Consider the following 20236-nt stretch of genomic DNA (forward strand, 5'->3'; position numbering starts at 1 on the left):
TGACTTTTGAAAAATAATGATTCACTAGCCAGACATAGTGGTACATGTGTGTAATATCGCAACTTGGAAGGCTGAGACAGAATCAAGAGTTCAAAGCCAGCCTGGACAACTTGGTGAGACCCTGTCTCAAAGTTTTAAAAGGACTGAGGATGTAACTCAGTGGTAAATGGCTTGTTTAGCATGCTCAAGGCCATAGGTTCTATCCCTAGCATGGGGGTGGGAGGAAAGGAGTCACTAGAGGGAGGAGGAGATTGTCCAGGCATAAGGAAAATATGTATAAAGATATGGAGGCATTGGAGAAGTGAATGCTTGGTAAAAGTGTGTGTGTGTGTGTGGGGGGTGGTAACAATAGAGAGGAGGCAAAAATGTGCGTGATCTTGTAACCAGCACTGAAATTTTTAAATTTTAATCAGTAAATAATACAAAGACCCTAGTGGGTTTTGAGTAGGAAAGTGAGGTGATCAGATTTGTAGCAGAAATGATCAGTATAGTTTTTATGGCAGATGTGAGGAAAGTATGTTGAAGGGGTCCGGCCTAGGGGCAGGAGGTTGTTAAGAGACCGTTGGGGAGCCAGGTGTCACGGTTCATGATGCTGGAGGATTTCGAGTTCTAGGCCTGCCTAGGCTACGTAGTCAGACCCTATCAAAAAAGGAAGGGAAGAGAAGAAGAAAAAAAAAGAGAAGAGAAGAAAAGGAAAAGAAGAGGCTGTTGGGAAAGTCCAAGTAAGGAATGATGATGTCCTGAACTCTGGGGATGAAGAAGAAGAGGAGGGTTGGGATGGTAGAGCCCTTTTGTGAAGGAGAATGAGCAGAATGTAGGCGATGCCAATCTTAAACCTAAGATAAGCATATGTATGCACAGCATACTTTAAATAAAGATAAAGGGGACGATCTCTGTCTCAAACCCTTGGGATGAGCTCGCACAGTAATTAAGCATTAAATTTAACTCTGAGCTCTGCGAAAGTGGAGGCAAAGGGGAAGCACACTGACACACATAGCTGTCATTATCTGTTAAAATGAAGCACTGTACACTCAAGGGAGAAGGAGAGACTGGCCAGATCTGAAGGGGAGAAGCCATGGAGGCGGGTCCTGTTTGTCCCTGATTCTGAGAGCCCAGTGGAGGGCTACTTTTGTGTTCCTCCTACTGCTCACTGTTGGGACAGGGGACTGGCTAGCAACACAGCAGAAGAGGAGCCCGGCCCTGGCTGGGGAAGGTGCCTTTACACAGGGCCAGAGCTTTTGGAACCTGGAAATCTGTTTCCCTATCACAGTGGATTGAAGTCCACATCCCTTCTCCCTTCTTACTCCTCTAGTGTTCTCTTTCCAACACTGCTCAGAGTTTCCAGTAGCTCTGCAAGGAAACCTGAGCAGGAAGTAGCAGTCCAAAACATGGAAGGATGGATGTATTTATTCAAAGTGGCCCGGCAAGTTAGAGACAGAGCCAGGACGATTCTGACTTTTGATTTCAAGAGCAGGGGTATTTCTGGTGTGAGCAAAACTTGGTTCTCTTCTCGGGGTCGCTCATGTGCTCATGCAACACAACCGTTGGCTGGGGGTGTCAGGGCCCTGCCCTCAGGGAGGTCACCTTCTGGTAGAGAGACAACCCTCTGACAGCCCGTTTGAGCCTTGAACATGGCGGTTACAGGCAGAGAGGTGCGGCCTCACCTGTCCAGGCAAAGGAGCGATCACAGCCTGTTTAGGGGAGTGAGAGGGAAAGGACTTCCACGAATGTCAAAGGAGCCTGCCGGGCTGTATTCAGCCAGGGGATGGCGCTTGGGGGGAACGGATGGGGAACAGAGGGCAATTGGCACCTTTGGCACCTGGAATTACGGCGGCTTCCCGTTGAGGCTACAGTGCTTTGACGTTCACGATCCCATTTCATCTTCACAACAATTGTGGGAAGATATTAAAAGACGTTAAAATCCCCCACTTTAGAGCTGGGGAAACAGACTCCTAGGTGGCGTGCCCGAGACCACAAACTGAATCAAGAATGGCAAGTGTCTTGATTCTATCCAGATGCCGAGCTCTGTGCACGCATCGCCAAGCGCCCTACCCTAAGCTTTCCCGCTTCCCGCAGTCCACCTCCCACCGGTATTCCAACATCTCATCCTTTTCCACCTGAAAGTTCTACCTGAGGTCTAACTGGGCTTCCGCCCTCCTGCACTCTGGGCATCGCGGGAAATCAGGGGTTAAAAACCCCGGGACTGGGGAGGGGGGCCCTTCCCCTCCCCAGTCCCCTCGTCTCCACTCGGCGCCGCGCCTGGAGCGTCGGTCCCGCAGACCGGCACGAGAGAGGAGGGGAAAAGTGGGCCTGTTTCTCGAGTGGCCAATCCACGAGCCCGCGGTGCCCCAGAGGAGGCGCCAGCGCTAGGCCAGCGCCAGGCCGGGGCTGCCTGCTTCCCGCGGCAAAGTACAAATGCGCCCGAGCGCGGCGCCTGGCGCCCTTGGCGTGCACAGCCGGCCCGCGCTCAGCCTCCCCCGCGGCCGCTGCGCCGCCGCCGCCCCGCCGGGCCCCGAGCCCGAGCCCACCGAGCAGGGGACGCCCGCCGCCTCCAGCCCGCGCGTCCGGAGCACCGCGGGTCCCGCACGCCTCGCCCGGAGCCGCGCGCCCTGCAGACTCCGGTCCTCGCCCCTCTTTCTTCTCCTCTCGCTCTCACCTTCTCCCTTTCTTTGATCGCTTTCTCCTCCTGCCGGACCTCCCTCCATCTCTCCCTCCTTCCCCCTGGTCCGCTTTCTACCTTTCTCCTGTTCTCACCTTGTTGTCCTTTTCTCCTCTCCACTCTTCTCTGACTCCTCCAGCAGCAGCCCTCCCTGGCCCTGCAGACTGATTTGTGCCCCTGTGCCTCAGTGTCTCTCGTCTCACTTTCTCCCGGCTCAGCGCCGGGCGGCCGGACCCCGGGGGAAGGAAGGATGGTTCCCGAGGTGAGGATCCTCTCCTCCTTGCTGGGACTCGCGCTGCTCTGGTTTCCCTTGGACTCCCACGCTCGAGCCCGTAAGTAGAGGCCGAAGCTGGGCTGGTAGAGAAGGGATGCCGGCCCCTGGGATGTGCGGGAAAATGCCAGGACCTGGGACCCCTAACTGTTGTGACAGCCATCCAAGCAGCACCTGCGCGGGAGGGGTGGAGACTCCCCTGCCCACCAGTATAGGTTGGTGAGTCTGGGAGGGGACCGGGAGCGGTAGGGGCTGCTGCTATGGACCTGAGAGATGGCAGAACTGAGGGCAGGGCACCGTGCTTTGGGGAAGGGGACTTAACTTCTTGTAGAGAGAGTAGGGTGTGTTTGGCTGCAGGAAAGGGACGCAGGGAAGACAGAAATGCTGTGTACTTGGGACGTGTCCCCTGGAAAGAAAGAAGAGCTAAGTAGGATAACCTTTCTAGTCCTTTATCTCTTTTGGTCTTCACCTTATTCCAATATAGTGGGTATATCACTTGTATTTTATAGCCCAGAAAAACGTAGGCTGAGCAAAGAGAAGAAACTTGTTGGAATTTACAGAGCTACTAAGTCATCTAAAGCCAGAACACTCTAATTCTGAATTCTGCCTCACTGTGTCTGGAAAGGACCCTGATTTGGAGTTGTGAGACTGTGGGAGGCAGCAGGACACAGTGAACTAAACCAGGGTCCTTATCCTCCAGGCCCTACTGACTACCAGCTGCTGGGAGGCAGACATGGGGGGCACCTCTCTGAGCCTCAGTTTTCTAATCTACATAATGGGAGTAAAAATCCCAGGACTATTATGAGAATTAAATTATAGAAAACAGGTATAACAACTTAGCAAGAAGATGATCCAGGTAGCTACTCAAAAATCTACTAGTGTGTCACACAACTGTAATCCCAGCACTTGGGAGGTTGAGGCAGGAGAATCTCAGTTCCAGGTCAGCCTGGGCTACATAGGGAGAGATTGTCTCAAAAACCCAAACAAAATCAGTTGCCTAACTCATTCTTTTCTGTTTCAGACACAGTCCAACATCAAGCAGGTCTGAACCTCATTTTCTCACCACCCCCACAGTAGGCTGGTAGACGCCCCCCTTGGCATCCTTTGCCAATCTTTAGAATGCTGTGAGGATGTAAAACCAACCCAAAGATTCTCTTAATGAGTAAGGAGTTTAGTTCAGACCCTGAAATACTTGATAAAGAAACCAGGTGAAGGAGGAGCAGTGGCTTGCTCCAGGTCACAAGGTCAGAGCCCAGGATTAAGACCCCAGTTGCACAACTCCCAGCACGGTGCTCTTTTGTCTCCGCAGCTCAGCTCCCCCTCCATGCCTTTCTTTGCACGTGACTTTCTGGAGCTGATGGTGCTGGATTTTGTTTCAGTCTTGTCAGTGCTGAGGGAAAGTCTGCATGTCTGTCTGATGTCCCCAGCCTGCCAGCTGCATGAGACTCATAGATAACCTTAGAAACAAGTTATGGAAAGAGCTAAGTGTTGGGTTCAAGTCCTGGCTCTGTCTCTTATATCTGTGTGACTCTTCATAAGTCATGACTTCTCTGAGCCTCAGTTTTTTCATCTGCCTAAGACAGGTATTAACCTAGAACCTTAAGGATTCTGGGGAGATTAAGGAAGGCAATGTGTTAAACTACCCAGCACAGTGTGAATACTCAGTAAATGCCTCCTCCCTTCCTTGAACCCTGAGGGTTTCCTCTAACACCTGTGTGTTGTTTCTTGAAAGAGAATTAGCATGGAGACCCCAAGCCTGCTTGCCTTCCTCTTGGTCCCTGTCCTTAGCCCCAATGTTTTACTCTGGCTCTCACTGCCCTTGGTGCGTGGTGGTGGAAAAATGTCCTAGAGTCTGACCCCTCCTCTTTTTCTCCTTTGTCGACTCTTCAGAGCTTCACTTCGGTTACTTCTTTCAGAAAACTCTCCTGGTGACCTGATCCCCTCTGACCTTCCCTCCTCTGTGTCTCTATTGGCCTTCAAGTACATATCTTGAAGGTCTTGAAGGTCTTGCCAGTATTTCATCTCCCATTACAGCCTTGTAAATACAGGGCTCTAGGTGCACAAGAAAAAGACTTGGAACCAAGTCACTGAGTTAAGAAGAGGTAACTGGCTGTCAGAACTGGAAGAACCTTTTTGTCTGCTTCCTCTCATCCAATGACCTGTCCTTAGAGTTAAACTGAAGTCCAAAAAGGGGAGTGATTTGCCACAAGATCACACAGTGATTTATTAAAGAAAAGAACAGAGACCTGGATCCTAGTCTCTGAATTGTCATTTGTTGGCTATGTGAATTGGACAAATCACTTCCCTTCTTTGAACCTTATGTTGTCTAGAGTGACAATCTGCAAATCTTGAAATGATCCTGCAGTCATTTGCCAAGATGACTTGCAGGTCATCCTGTCTGCAGGTCTCTTGCAAAGGGCCTTATCTTAGTGTGAGTGGAATCTCTAGCTTGTTGTGGGTAAGAAGTGTCTTGGTGCCATCCTAGGTTCTTTCAGAAGTGGTGCCAACAAATGCGAACTCTCAATTCTTTGTGGTGTCACACTCCCGGGGTGACTAGGATGCATGGCTTGGAAGCAGGGGTTTTGGCATGCTCCCCCACTGAACTCCAATGCTGTTCAGCAAAGGTTATTCTCTCTTTGGCTCTATTTCCAGCCATGGTTCAAATCCTGGTACCAATCCAAGCAGAGTTTCTATTGCAACCACAGGCTGAGCCCTAGCTCTCCAACCCTAACCACAACCCCAGTTCTACTCCCGGCTGCAGCCCTTACATGGGCTGGGTCTCTGGCCTGGTTACTACCTGGGATTGACCCCAGCCAGGTGTGATATTGGTTACCCTATTCTGTTCACTCATCTCTAGGTCCCAGAAGTGACCTCAGGCCTTAACGCCCCATCCAGTGCTCTTTCTCCTACATTGACTGCCCTCCTTTGTGCTCTTCCCTTACTAATTGTCCCTTTTAGGTGGACAGCATGCTTCTGTTTTGTCCTCCCTGCCTCCATCCAATGTTGCTTTCACAAGAGTCAGTTACCCAGTAAAATCCTCCATCCCTCCATTCTTTCTTCAAGGCTTTGTGTATTACAGGCATTGAAGCTTTGGTTCCCAGGCGATGGAACCACAGACCCCAGAAGCAGGCTGGTACAGGAAAGCAGCTCTCCATAGTATGATGTGGTACAGAGGACAAACTTGGAATCAGAAATTCAGGGGTCTAGCCCTGGCTTTACCCCTGATTCCAACTGTGACCCAGGGAAAATCACCTTTCTCTGCCCCTCAGTTTTTCCACCTGTAAGATGAGATGATTAGAATCAGATGCATGATCACTGAGGACCACTCCAGCTTTAAGAGCCTGTCATTCTAAGTCTCTAAGCTCCAGAAGTGTGGTTGCCTGGATTTTGAGTCCTTTGGCAGGGAAAGGGAAGTTGAGGGAGTGTGAATATTCCTGCCTGGCTGTGGAGGAATGGACACACAGACCCTTGGATGCCAGGAAGGGGTGACTTGAGGGCCTGGGGCAGTGGGTGTACTGGGAGACACCCCAGTGGGGACCCTTCCCTGCTGTTCAGCTTAGCTACATCCCCATCCACCTGTCCAGATGTTCCTAAGCAAAGGCGGTTAGTCCAGCACCAGGCAGGCCCCTCTCTGGGTCTCTGACCCTGTTCCGCATCTCTCTACTCCCACCAGTAGAGGTCTCTGCCTCACTCACTGGCTCGCAGGCTGCTGAGCCGCCTGTGACAGCTGCGCAACGCTCCAGCTGTTGCACCTGTTTCAGGACTGGCCTCTCAAGTTCCCCCAGTCTCCGCCTGCTGTGGCGCCAGTTCTGGGAGAAGGACCTTGAGTCCCTTGGACTCCTCAAGAGAGAGACTGGCATGGAAGTGGCGTCCCTGGTGGGGGCAGTGCAGAGATCATTCAGGCTTCCCCCTGCCTCTGAACAGGACCCCATCTTGGTGCCCATTCTTGTATTCAGGTGTACTTCGTTATGTCTCACTTGAGTCCTTTTGTTTGGAAGTCCAAATCACTTCTGGTCCTGTCCCTTTGGGGGAGGGCATCCCTATGAATATGCTCTCCAGATGTTCAGACTGCCATTGGAGTCCTGGTCCCTCAGGGCTCACTTTCCACATCTGCAGAATGAGGAGATTAGACATCCTCCAAGTCCCTAACTTTCTAGAATTCTACAAATCTAAGTATATATGTCCAAGGCAGAATAGAATGCAGAGAGTCTCATCCTTGCCCCCACCCATGGCAGGTGACAAAGATGCCCTTTTGGCTTGATGATTCTCTCCTCTGAGGTGCCTCTGTGCTCCTGCCCATCTGTCATGTGCCAGATGAAGGGAGTCAGGTTCAGAGAGGTGTGTCGCTTTCCCTAGGTTGCATAGCTCAGCCACTGAAGCATTGAGGTTTTTCTTCTGATTCCCTTAAGAGGCCTCCCCCATCAAGTGCCAGAGCCCAGAGCAGAGCTTATGTCATAGAGGGGAGCAAGTTTGTTTGTGTGAAGAGGGGACTATAAATAAATAGAGAAAGTATGGCTGTGTGGGAGGGAGGGAAGAGATGTAAACGGTTCCCGCATTCCTGAGCAGCCTGGCTCACTCAGGTTTCCTGAGTTCTTATAGGCTGGGGACAGGCCAGCCACAACTCCAGACCTCTCCTCTCACTTCAGCCCCTCCTCATGCATTTTGCTGGCCTCCTCCAGCCTCCCCTCCAGCCCAGAACCTGTTTTCTGATCAGCTTTTCTGCTTCCCATTGGAAGAATTTGCGACCACAATACCCATCCCTAACTGACTCCCTATGAGACCTTTATCATAGCATGAGAGTTTCAAGTCACACTGTGGGATGCACTTGGATGGGGACAGTTTAGAAATTGTGACTTACATGTGAAGATCATGGAATTACTCATCCCTTTAGCTGCCCTGGCTCCTGACCTTTTTGCACATGGTGTTCTTCGGTGTGGCAGGTGGTTTTGGAAGTCAGTGGCGGGAGCCGGAAGGAGGAGGTCAAAGGCCAATTGCTGTTAGGTGTCAAGGTAAACCTACTGAGAGGGGCTTGGCTCTCTTTTCACTTAATGAAGTTCTCTCTTTGTTAAAGAGAGAGGTTCCCAGGATTAAGGACCTCCCCTGCCAAGCCACTCCCTCTCCATGAACTCCATTCTTCCCTCATTCATTGATCAAGCACCAAATCTGTGTGGGCTCTAAACAGAGCACAAAATTCAATGAGATCTGATCCTTTCACAAAGCTCACAGTTCAGTAAGGATGAAAAACCCACTTACGAAGTACTTCCAACTGGTGGTGATGAGAATCATGACAGCCTTGAAGGAGAAGCCAGGGCCCTGCAGGCAGGATCAGGGCAGCTTCACAGAATCAGCATATAGAAGCTGACTTTGAAAGAACGAGAGGGAGTTGATCCAGCACTGGAGATGGGGCACCACATTCCAGGTGTAGGAAGCTGTACTATGATGGCACAGAAGTAGGAAGGAGTCTGGTGGGGTAGTGAGAGAATGAGAAACTGAGCCAAAGGAGGTGAGGCTGAAAGAAAGACCACCACAGAGTTTTCCTGAAAAAGCAGCCAGAAGTCAGTTCAGGACAGCCTAGGGTGACATGGTAACATTTGGAGTCTGTTGAAAAATATGGCTGCCCTGAACTGGGATTAGATCAACTAAATTCAATTACTGTAAATCTGTCAAGGTAGATAAGGAACTTGGTTGTGAGCTATGGCAGTGGATGCTTCCTGCAGGAAGCAGGGTGCCCCTCAGATCCCAGCCCTCATACTGCCCTGAATAAGTCGCATTCAGTCCCGCCTCTGTGCCTTGGTAGGTGGCTCCTGCTGCCTGAGAAGCCCTTCCTGTCCTGCACTTGTTAACTCCTCCAAGATCCAGCCCTGAAGCCCTTGTGGTCTCACTCTCATAGCATTTATCACACAGTGTGCAGTACACCTGTCTGTCTTCTTCATGAGGCTGGGAGCTCCTTGAGGGCAGGGACCAGATTTGTGGCTATATAAGAGACTTGATATATAAAAAGCTCAATAAATGAATGAATGACAGGAAGTAATATTCCTATTACTAATGATAATGTTTACTGCCTATTGTGCCAAGTTCCCTGCATTCACATACCCACACATGTATGTGTATATATGTGTGTTTATCTATGTAGGGATAGAGTTTTGAGACAGGGTCTAGGCTGGCCTTGAACTCAAGATTCTCCTGCCTCCTGAGTGTTGGGATTACAGCTGTGAACCACCATGCCCAGCTTTCACCTACATATATATTTTTTTCTCCACCCTGCCCAGGAGCAGCCACCACTTGGTCACCTTGCTGCCATCCTTGTCTCTGCCAACTTTCATATTGCCTAAAGCTGCAGGCTGCCATGATGGGGCTGCAGCTGTTTGCAAAAGAGGTGGCTCTGTGCCACCTTGCCATCACATTCACTTATCCCTTCCGGCCCCAAACTGCCATCCTATCCTGCTCCTTCACTGTCTCCACCCATATCCTGTCCAGTCTGTCCCTCAGCCCACCCTCAGTGCCTACAATTTTGTGCGGTTCCTCAAATCTGCATTTTCCCCATTCACACTGCTTCTGTCTTGGTCCAGGCCCTAGGTTCCAGTGGAGCGTTATCTCAACAGGGTGACTGCAGTAGTCTCTCCCTGGTCTCTGCCCTCCATTCAGCTCTCCACTCCTGTGGCCAGAGTGACACTTCTAAAATGTCATCATGTCCCCCCACCAAAGGCTTTTCCACAGCTTTCCTTTGCCCTCCAGGCTCTCAAGGCCCTTCGTGAGCCTTTGCCTGTCTCTGAAGCCCAAACTCTTGGCTCTTACTCCTGCTTTCCCTGCTCTGCTTCAAACTTCTGAGCCACTTTCATCCCTGCATTCCAGCCTAAGGTCTGTATGGGTACAAACTGGTATTGAGGGAGATGGTCTGGCTTGTGGATGGGGCTAGAAGAGTACACAGGGCCTCAGGAAAGAGGAAACCTGAGAGTTTTGACCTCTGTGGGTACTATGATGTTCATCCTCTAATAGGTGCCTGGGGGGCTGCCCCATAGAACTCTGGGAGTAAAATAATACCATGAGAAATAAACTATTAAGGGAACTTTGGGGTCAGCACCCACATCTAGTTTTTGTATGTCTGTTCTTACCTACTAGGTAAGTGAGTACCTGATGTGTGTCAGACACTAGGCACATGCATTATGTATATTATCTGATTTAATTCTACAATAACCTCAAGAGGTAGAGGTTATAGAGGTGGAAACAGTCCTGGGATGGTTAAATAGCTTGTCTGAACCCAGGCTGTGGATGAATGCTAATCCCATGATTTGAACCCTTCCCTCTGTGGCTCTAGAAGGTTTGAGAGATGATGTGGTTGGCCCCTGAGTTGGAGAGAGACCTGGGCTCAGGTGGGTGAGATGAGAAATGGTGGTAGGGGAGAAAGAAAGCAGGTCAGGTTCAGGGCCAGGATAGGAGGGAGAAGGGAGAACAAAGGGATGTATACGAAGGGAGGGAGATGTGAGAGACAAACTTTTCCTCCTTTACAATTCCACTCAGAATTGGCCCCGGTGGTTCTCAGAACCTTACCCTGACCCACCTTGGACGCCCTGGGAGACTGACACACAATGCCCTTAAGAATCATGGAGTCTTGGAATGATCAATTTTAGAACTACAACATAGAAGCTTCTAGAAACTTCAAGGCTCTTAGAAACATGGAATTCTCAAATCTTACCCTCCCCCCCCCCACCCCCGACCACCTTTGGAATGCTAGGGACTGAACCTGCTAGGCAGGTGCTCCACCATTTGAGCCACACCCCCAGCCTTCTTGTTGGGGTTTGCAGTAAGATTGAGTCTTACTGACTTTGCCCATGCTGGTCTCAAACTCCTCCCTCCACCTCCAGAGTAGCTGGGATTACAGATGTGTGCCACTATACCAGGCTGAAATTCTTAAATCTTGAATCTTTGAAACCTAGAACTTCAGAGTCTTAGAATCCAATTTTCATCCTAAACAGGAATTCTTTGAAGATCATAGCTTACTCTGTCCTCTTATTTTGCAGTTGGGAAACTGAGGTTCAGAGAAGGGAAGTGACTTCCTGAACGTCACAAGGTATATTTGCAGCTTAAGAATCAGGAGCGCCCCTTCTACCAGCCTCATTGCAAAGGCTGGAGGTGGTGCCAAGGTGGCCCAGCAGGTCCTCCACCCGCTACTTTTGGCATGGCCTTAGGCAATCAGCTCCCTAGAGGAAGAGGAACTCCAGGCACTGCCACCCCTCCTTGTGCCTCTCACCTTAGAGGGTGGGGTGGGGTGGGAACTGTGGCCACAGGAGGCCTCCTGCCAGGCCTCCCACAGTGTCAGCCTCTGCCAGGTCTGTTGGTAGGGGCTGGGACCTTCTGGCCCAGGCACTGGCTGAGACGCTCCGGTCTTCACGCTCTGAGAGGTGGGGAGCAGAGGGGGTGCCAACTGGCACAGAGGCCAGTAGCTGCAGGGCTGCCCCAAGGAAGGCAGGACAGGGTTTCTTCTACAACTGGCTGAGAACTAAGGTGCCCACAGTGTCGCAATCACCCTCTCCCCTGTGGGGGAAGGGGACTGAGGAAGAAAGACATTATTCACTCCTCAGAGAGTTGGGCTGGCTCTGACCAGCACCCCAGCTGGGCCTGTGTTCTACCCTCTGCCAGTGGAGGCTGAGAGATAAACAGGGCTCATTTGACATGGGCCAGCCGGACCTTGCTGGCTCCTAGGGACCAGGATCTGCTGTCTGGTCACATCCTTCACTGCAGGGAGTGGGGAAGGGGACAGGGAGGTTACCAAACTGTGTGCATCTATGGTCCGTGGAAGCACAGACAGAGGCATTCTGACAATGGCCTTGAATCTTCGTCTTGGGACGCCCAAGAAAGTAGAGAAAAAGTGGTATGAGGAGCCAGAGGGAGGTTAATTTCAATGTCTTTCAAAGAAATTTCCTAAAGGTTAGGAAGGAATGGCCTGTGAGCTCCTGCTCCCTGGAGGTGCTGCCAGGGGCCACACTTCAGCCCATTGCAAGGCTAAGAGGGAATGCCTGCATTGCCTGTGGCTCCACTTCACCCCACCCCACCCCAACTACAGAACTGCTATCAGCGCTCTGTCATACTAGGAGGCTGAAAGGCTAAGAGATGTGATTCGGAAATTGGGGAAGATGCTTGATTGAAAAGTGGGAGTGGGGTACAAAAAGCAACTTCTAGACCAATTGTGGTCTAGGAGAAAAAAGTGAGGAATGAGAAGTGGCTGCTGGTGGAGCAGAGAGAGAAGGAAGTAGAGCCTGTAGGCCTGAGTGTGAGTTAAAAGCCATAAGTGATGGAGCAAACCCAAAGGAGCTCTTCTTTGGAAACTGGAGTCCTAGGTTCAAATCACTCAGTCTTCTGAGAGCCTTTCTTTTCTTATCTGGTTTTCTCATAATTATGATAACAGTTGCAAAGCCACTGCAGGATAGATATTATATAATCCAGATTGGAAACTATTTCAATCTTTGTGACATTCGATCTTATTACCGTTATTATCATAACAACAATATTTAGCCAGTCTCAGCAGCTGGGCCCAGTGAGCACTTTACAATCATTATTCCATTTAATTCTCAAAACAACAATGGTTAGGAGATCATTAAATAACTTATATAAAAAGTTCAGCACAGAGAAGAGTATCAATAAATGTAGGTTCCTTTCCTCTATTTCAGTCTCATTTAATTCAGCAAACCTTTGTTGGCACTTAGCTTGGGCTGGGCCTCCCAGCTCCTGCCAAAAAGATCTCAGGTAATGGAAAGTTTTCCCACAGAAATATGGTGTCCTTTCTGGATGGAGACCATCAACCAGGAGGAGGGTTGTATGGGGAGAGGGCAGGAGGCAAAGTGCCGGGCACAGGCTGCACTGCTGGACCTGGAAGCCCAACCCAGGGCCAAATGGGGAATGGGTGCTGGAGAGGGCAAGAGTGGATTGATTATGAGAGAGGAAAGGAAAATGGAAGTTTTAGGAAGGCAGGAGAAGCAGCAAGGTATCAAACTCACCTAGTGAAACAAACTAGTATTTTAATCACTCTTAGAAGCACTCACTTACCTACCAACAACTGATATGCAGATTACTGAAAGGTCAGTTGACTGCCAACCACAACTCAAGAGTGGTAGCAAAGATCCCTATTATTATTTTCTTTTTTGGTGGGACTGGAATTTGAATTCAGAACTTTGCACTTATAAAGCAGGTGTTCACAAATCAGGCACTGAACTGCTTGAGACACACCTCCAGTCCATTTTGCTCTGGATTTTTTTGGAGAAGGGATCTCCAACTATTTGTCTAGGTTGGCCTGGAATCAAGATCCACCCTATCTCAGCCTCCCAAGTAGCTAGGAATACAGGCATGAGCCACTGGTGTCCAGTGTGCAAAGATCTTTTTAAGGACATGGAGAAGTCAGTTTCCTAATCACCTGTCCATCAGGGCTGAGACACAGGAAGGCAGCACAATATGAAAGCAGGAAAGTACTGAGAGTCACTTTACTCACAAGGTAGGTCACTAGTCAGACATGGTGGCACACATAGAATCTCAGCTACTCAGATGCAGAGGCAGACAGATGCAAGGCAAGCCTAGGCAAAGGTAGTGAAACTGTCTCAAAAACAAAACAAAAGCCCTGAAGGTATAGCCTAGCAAGTGTGAGGCCCTGGGTTCAATTCCCAGTACAAAATAACAACACCAACAAAAAAAGATTACAGGACCTAGAGAGAGGAGGGACAGAAAATGAGACAAAGGAAAAGGAACAAGTGTGGTTATGAGGGCAAAAGGAGCACTGGGCTGAGAGAAGACTCCGACTGTCATCCCTGCTTGGTGACTGAGCTGGCATGGTCTTACGAGTGTAATTTATTCTTGCTGGGCCTCATACTATCCATTTAATCCTAATAACTAACATTCATACCACGACTTTAATATGGAAAGCATCTTTACTGTTGATCCCCTAACTTCCCTATGAGATAAGTGCTAAGGTTCAGAGAGGGGCAGCAACTTGCCAAACGCCACACAGTGTGTGGTTGAGCCGAGATTCAAACTCAGATCCCTGAATTCAAACTCAGGTTTGTTAACTAAGAGTGCATGTCCAGTGGTTTCTCATTTTGCTCGAAGAAAAGAGACCACCTGAATGATGGTTCAGATGACATTCTTCTTAGAGTCAAAAAGGAGTCTTTGGATGGGAGTCTCCTGTGACTAACAGTACTTGTTGGTTTGCCAGGCCCAGACATGTTCTGCCTTTTCCACGGGAAGAGATACTCCCCCGGTGAGAGTTGGCACCCCTACTTGGAGCCACAAGGTCTGATGTACTGCCTACGCTGTACCTGCTCAGAGGTAGGTACCTCTGGTCACCAGGCCACCTTCATCAGATATATCTGGGAGACCTCCAGAGAAGTCACCCCACGGAGCAGGAAGACAACCTGACTCTAGAGGTCAGGGGTACCCTACCCTGAACTAGGCTCCCTAGAATGGTGCTGTCAGTGTGAGCTGTGGGGCTCGGGGCAAGCCACCTCACTTTGTAGATGTACAGACTCCCTATCCCTCCCAGAGACAAGTCCTACAGTGACTCAGTGTCTGGCCTGGCTGAAGACCTGGCTCTCCCATCTCTTATCCCAGTTTTCTTTCTAGCTGGTGCTGGTGCCAGACTGCCTGCCTCCCACCATCCAGTCAAGAGCCTCTCTGGCCTTCCCTCCCATTCTTTCCTTCTCTCTGGGTCACTGTCCTGCCTTGCCTCAGAATTTGTTCCCCCAACTTGACCATCCCAGAAATTTGTTCTTTGAGGCTTTGCCCAAATGGGCAAATGATCCCCTCCTGGAAGTGGTTTCTTCTGTTCCATTCTCCTCTGTCCATGATTATTTGCATGTCAGCTACTGCCCCTGAGAACAGGTCTCAGTCATGCATAGGGTGATGCCCTGCCAAAGGCTGAACCAGCTAGGGCAGGTACCATGTCTTTGATTTTACTTCTGTTGCTCCCACCCCACCCAACTGTGTTAGTTAGCTTTCATCACTCTGATGAAACACCAGAGATAATCAACTTATAAAAAGAAAAGGTTTATTTTGGCTTACAGTTTTGGAGGCTCTAGTCCATGATCTTTTTGGGTCTGTGGCAAGGCATCAGATCATAGTGGGTACAAGTTGCAGAACAAAACTGCTCACCTCATGGCCAGGAAGCAAAAGAGAGAGAGGAGGGGGAAGAGACCAGAGTGTCACAAAACCTTTCAAAGACACACCCCCAATGACCTAAGAACCTCCAGAAAGACTCCACCTTCCAAAGGTTCACAGTTGCTCCCTGGGGACCAGGACTTTAACACATGGGCCTTTGGGAGACATTCAACATCCAAGCCATAGCACCAAGCCAGTACTTCCACAGGGTCTTGCACAATCAGCTAAGCCGATTAAATGAGACCCTGTGTGTTCCAGAATTCTCTGGTGAGGTGAGAGGTCAGAAGGGCAAGAGAGGAGGGAGGAGCTTAAGAGGCTTGAGAAACCCTTGGCTTCAGCTCAGCTGATGGGGACCAGTTCGGATGTCCCCAGCTCTCTTTGTCTGGATACTGGTGTTGCAGGAAGCTCCCAACTGGAGCCCCTTAGCTCCCTCTTTCCCTCACAGACCAAGAGAAGAAGGGAGGGGTACAAGAGCCTCCCTAATTAAGACAGAACTCTCTGAGGTGGGGGCAGAGACCAAAAGTGGGGAAGAAAGTGGGTGGGCCAGCCCCTCTCATGGCTCTGATACTGGGGCTCTCTCTGGGTTCTTTTCCTCTCTTTGATTCCCCACTGCTTCCACTGTGTTGGCCTCAAGTAGAACTCTGACACAAACAGGATATAACACCCTCCTGCTCCCTACTCCAATGGCTGCATCCCCTTGATTTTCCTTAGCACATCTGAGGCCAACCAGCCTTTTCAATAAGAACTTTAAGACATATAGTTAGAGAACAGAAAGGAAAGGATAACAGAAAATTCCAGACATATCATGTGGTCCATTGACAAAGACCAAGTTTTGTGATGCATTGGAGATAAGTCATTTTTCCTTTCCCAGAGTTCACACACATAGTTTTCTCACTCCAAAGGACTGTGGCCCATATTTCCAAGGTATATGCTGAGTCTCTCCCCCATCTCCCCTCCCCCTAAGCCACATTCATCTCTCACCTGGGCTGCAAAAGGAGCCTCTAACAGGTCTCCTTGTTCCACCTCAGCTGGAATGATCTTTTCTGAACATAAAACTGATCCTGTCATTCCACTCTTAAAATCCTCCAATGACTTTTCATTTCACCTAGTGTAGCATTCAAATTCCCTGCAGGGTTTCTATGTGCTCTAACACCTGCCTTGTTCTCTAACTTTATGTCCTATCTGTTCATTCCACTGCAGCCTTAACGGGCCTTCTGTAGCTTCTTCCAACATTTGAAACCTTCTCACCCATTCCTTCTGCTGGAACGCTCTTCCCCAGATCTTCTCATGAATGGAAAATCTTCCTTTCCCAGTCCACAATGCGAATGTTACCTTCTTGGCAAACCTTCCCTGATGGCTGTTTCTAAAACAGTTGATCCCGGGCAGGGTGTGGAGATGCATACCTATAATCCCCCCAACTTGGGATCCAAAGTTTGCCCAGGTTGACCATCCAAAGTCAACCTGGGCAAAAGTGCAAGACTCTATCTGAAAAACAAACTAAAAGCAAAAGGATTGGACACATGGCTGAAAAGGTAGAGCGCTTGCCTAGCAAGGTGGAGGTCCTGAGTTCAAATCCCAGTACACAGAAAACAGCTGACCCTGTTAGTCTAATCACATTACCCTGTTTTATTATTGTCATAAACTTAATATTAGAAATTGTCTTCTTCCTGCTTGCTTACTTTTTTATGGTCTATCTCCGGCCACCAGGCTGTAGCTCCGTGAGAACAGAAACCTTGTCAGACTCGCTCCTTGCTGTGTTCCTAGGACCCAGTAGATTGTCAGTGCATAATGAGTGAGGGACAGAGTCCCCTCCCCATCCATCAGAGGCAGCTCAGCTTCCTGGGCAGTGTACAGGCCTTGGTGGCCTTTTTTATCTGCATTGTGATCTTAGGCAGTTAACCTCTGGGACACTTTTTCTCATTTCTGAAGTGTGAGTGGTAGTGCCTCTTCTCGGATTGTTGTTGAGAATATGAAGTGAGATCATTTAGGAATACAGAATGTAAAGCCCCTGCCTCCATAAGTGGTGGCAATGACTTTCCCGGGAGGTTCCCTTTGCCCACGTTCTATCACAGCCTGGCCTCCACTCTTTCCACCCCAGCCTGTCTCTACCTGATTTCTTGCCCATCACTTCCAAGGCCAGAGTCAAGAGTCTTTAGGCCACGCAGCCTTTCCCACTCCATCTACTTTCTCATCTAAGGGCCTCAGTTTACCCTCAACATTGATGGAGCTCCCATGTGAGCTGGGCCTCTAGAAGGCCCCTGTTGGGCTGGTGGAGTGGCTCAAGTGATAGAGCGCCTGCCTAGTAAGAGTGAAACCCTGAGTTTAAACCCCAGTGCCACCAAAAAAAAAAAAAAAAAAAAAAAGAAGGTGCCTGTTCAGACCAGTTCTGTGATCTTGGGGATGTCTCTAGCACTGATTGGTCCTTGCAGTTATCTCTGGCTGTCTTGTGTAGTAGTGACCTCAGTGGGGCTATGGCAGTCTAGTCTTCCATTCGACCAGAGACTGCCTCTGCAAGAAGTGCTGTCTGGGACCTCTGCTAGGCAGAGGGCAGGGAGAGGCTCAGGGGACTGGAAACAAACTTAGCTAATTTCAGAGTTTTGAACAAAGCTGGTTCCATTTATCTAAGAGACCTGCCATGCTCCTCTCCTGCCTCTCATTCCTCACTCACTCATTCATTTGTAGTCCAGCACTCACTTAGGGCCAGGCCTGGGCTGACAATTCCTTTGGAGTTCATGATCAAATAAGTGAGACAGATGTCAATGGCTGGTTGCCATCGGGTGCAGTGAACCTGTAACAAGAAGAGCAAGGTGTAAGGAGGCTGAGGAGGGGCTTGAGGCTGCCTGGTGAAAACCACTGAAAGGGGCAGTGGCCTCTCTCACTGTTCTGCTCATCTCTGTGGATGTTTCTCTGCCCCATTCTCTCCTACTTGTTCTACTTGAAAGATCAAAAGAACTTTAGGCTCCTTCTTCTCCAGTGTCAACTCCAAAGGCTCTGTCCAGGGTAATCCAGACCTCCTGGAGATTTAGGGCATGGGACCACAAAGCCCCGAGTGTTCTTCACATCAGAGTTTTAGTCTTGTCCCATCCTAGTCACCTGCTCTCATATTCCTCCCTTGACCAGAAGGGTCAGGCTTAGTGTTGAAAGAATGAAGTCCTAGAGTTAAAACAGCATAGTCAAAGCACCAAGATCATTGCCAAAATAACTCAGGCATGTAGTTGTATTTCTCACACCCCATGAAGAAGGTGCAACACCTAAGCTAACCCATGAACTGGCCTGCCCTCCCCCTAGGATAGGGGGACTGGATGAATTGGCTAAGAGAGGAACTGGACTCATTTGAGAGTTTTTTGTTGTTGTTTTTGGTTTGTTGTTTCTTTTTTTGGTAGTACTGGGGCTTGAACTAGTGCTTGCTAGACAGGCACTTGAGCCACCCCAACAGTGTGACTTTGTTGTTTAAATTCCATCACAGGCTTAAGGCAAGGTGGAATTCTGTAGTTGGGGTGGAGATTTTGGGAGAAGAGCTGTGTAGGTGGCAGACAGTGGTTCTTTGGAACCAGGGCTGACCCTTGTGTCCCCTTCAGACTGCCCAAGTGAGTTGTTACCGTCTCCACTGCCCACCTGTCCACTGCCCACAGCCCGTGACGGAGCCACAGCAATGCTGTCCCAGGTGTGTGGGTAAGTAATCTTGTTCCACTCTTTGCACTCATCTCTCCATGGCCCACTGACCTTCATCTCACTCCATGCAAGCTCCTGGCTCAGTGAAGCCTCTGGAAGGAGAGGGGCAGCCTCTACCCATCAGAAGTCTTTTTTAAAATTTAATTTATTAATTTTTTTATTATTCATATGTGCATACAATCCTTGGGTCATTTCTCCCGCCCCCATCAGAAGTCTTAAGGCCCAGAGATGCTCAGAGGAGGACATGCCCTGGATCCCCAAGCAGGGCTGGAGTAACAGCAAACTTCTGGTTCTTAAGTCAGAGTATATGACAAGAAGAGGCAGGAAAAGCAGAAACTAGCTGAAGGATACAGGGGCTTGTTTGGCCTGTTGACTGGCACATCTGGGCTCCAATTTCTCTCTGATTGGCCAGAGGTGGGGGCAGTGGACACACTCCAGAAACTGAAGGTAAGTAATCTTGGACTAGAAGGTCCCAGTATTAGTCTATTTTCTGTTGCTATTATAAAATACCTGAAGCCAGGTACTTTTATTATTTATTTTTTTGAAAGAATTATTTAGTTCAGTTTAGTGGTTGAAAGTCTAAGATCTGGTGGCCTCATCAGTTCATCCTCTGGTAGATTTCCCCATAGCGGGGTCACACATGCCAGAGAAATGGACAGGGAATTGGCTGCATGCAGAGGCAAAAGCATGAGGAGGATTTGCTTTCTAACAACTCATCTGCGGGAACTAGAATCCTGGGAGAACTATGATATTCCCTTCCCAGGGCAGAGTCTCCAGTGACCCAGCCCCGCCTCCTACCTTAGGTCACATCATTTTCCAAGAGCATCACACTGGGGACCAAGCTTCCAGCACCTGAATCTCTGAGGTCACCCTCAAACCATATCTAAACCATCACAGGCCTGTAGGAGAGACTCCAAAGTTACCCTCTGGGGCTGGGAGTGACCAAGGAGATCAGACATGAACTCTGAGTCCCCCCAGTGCTAAAATTTAGGGACACTGTGTCTTAATGCTAACCACCTGTGACTCCATGATCTTCAGAGCCTCTAAGAGTGGGATTCTAGAAAGTAGAGGTGAGCGAGAGGAGAGATGGCCCGAGAAGATATTGGCATGACTGGGTGGCTTGTGAGGGGCAGCCAGTGGGGAGCCAACTTAGAAGGGGGGAGAGGCTGAGAGAAAGTCGATGTTCAGAAGCATCAAGAAGGTGATGAGGAAGGGGCTTCTGATTTTGGTCTCAGCTGTGGGCTCTGGCAGTAGGGGTCCTGGAGAGCTTGGAATACATGTGGAGAGAGGCCCACTTTCTAAGTGGGAGCTCAGCAGGGATCTGACCATGGCTCAGAAACCACAAAGAGCAGAGGCTCTCAGCTTCATGCTGCCCAGTCTCCTCCATGGCTGTGGCTGAGTCCAGGGGTTCTTACCTCTCCTGACTGATTAGGGATTTCCCCCTGTGCTTTGACCTAGGCCCCTTCTTCCTCAAATGCTCTTCACTCTCTCTGACT

General features: G+C 49.6%; 1 protein-coding gene across 2 annotated transcripts in view; it reads left to right on the forward strand.

Annotated features, from left to right (window-relative positions):
* Positions 1-2592: 2592 nt before the first annotated feature.
* Chrdl2 (chordin like 2) overlaps positions 2593-20236 on the forward strand; it is a 31400-nt gene continuing 13756 nt past the window's right edge. For both annotated transcript variants that reach the window (XM_020152669.2, XM_020152670.2), the window contains exons 1-3: positions 2593-2991; positions 14128-14240; positions 18647-18740. In XM_020152669.2, the coding sequence (XP_020008258.2) occupies positions 2910-2991; positions 14128-14240; positions 18647-18740 (289 nt within the window). In that variant the 5' untranslated portion in view covers positions 2593-2909. The remainder of the gene's footprint in view (positions 2992-14127; positions 14241-18646; positions 18741-20236) is intronic.

This window comes from Castor canadensis, chromosome 1 (assembly GCF_047511655.1).
Source record: "Castor canadensis chromosome 1, mCasCan1.hap1v2, whole genome shotgun sequence".
In the NCBI taxonomy this organism is placed as follows: Eukaryota; Metazoa; Chordata; class Mammalia; order Rodentia; family Castoridae; genus Castor; species Castor canadensis.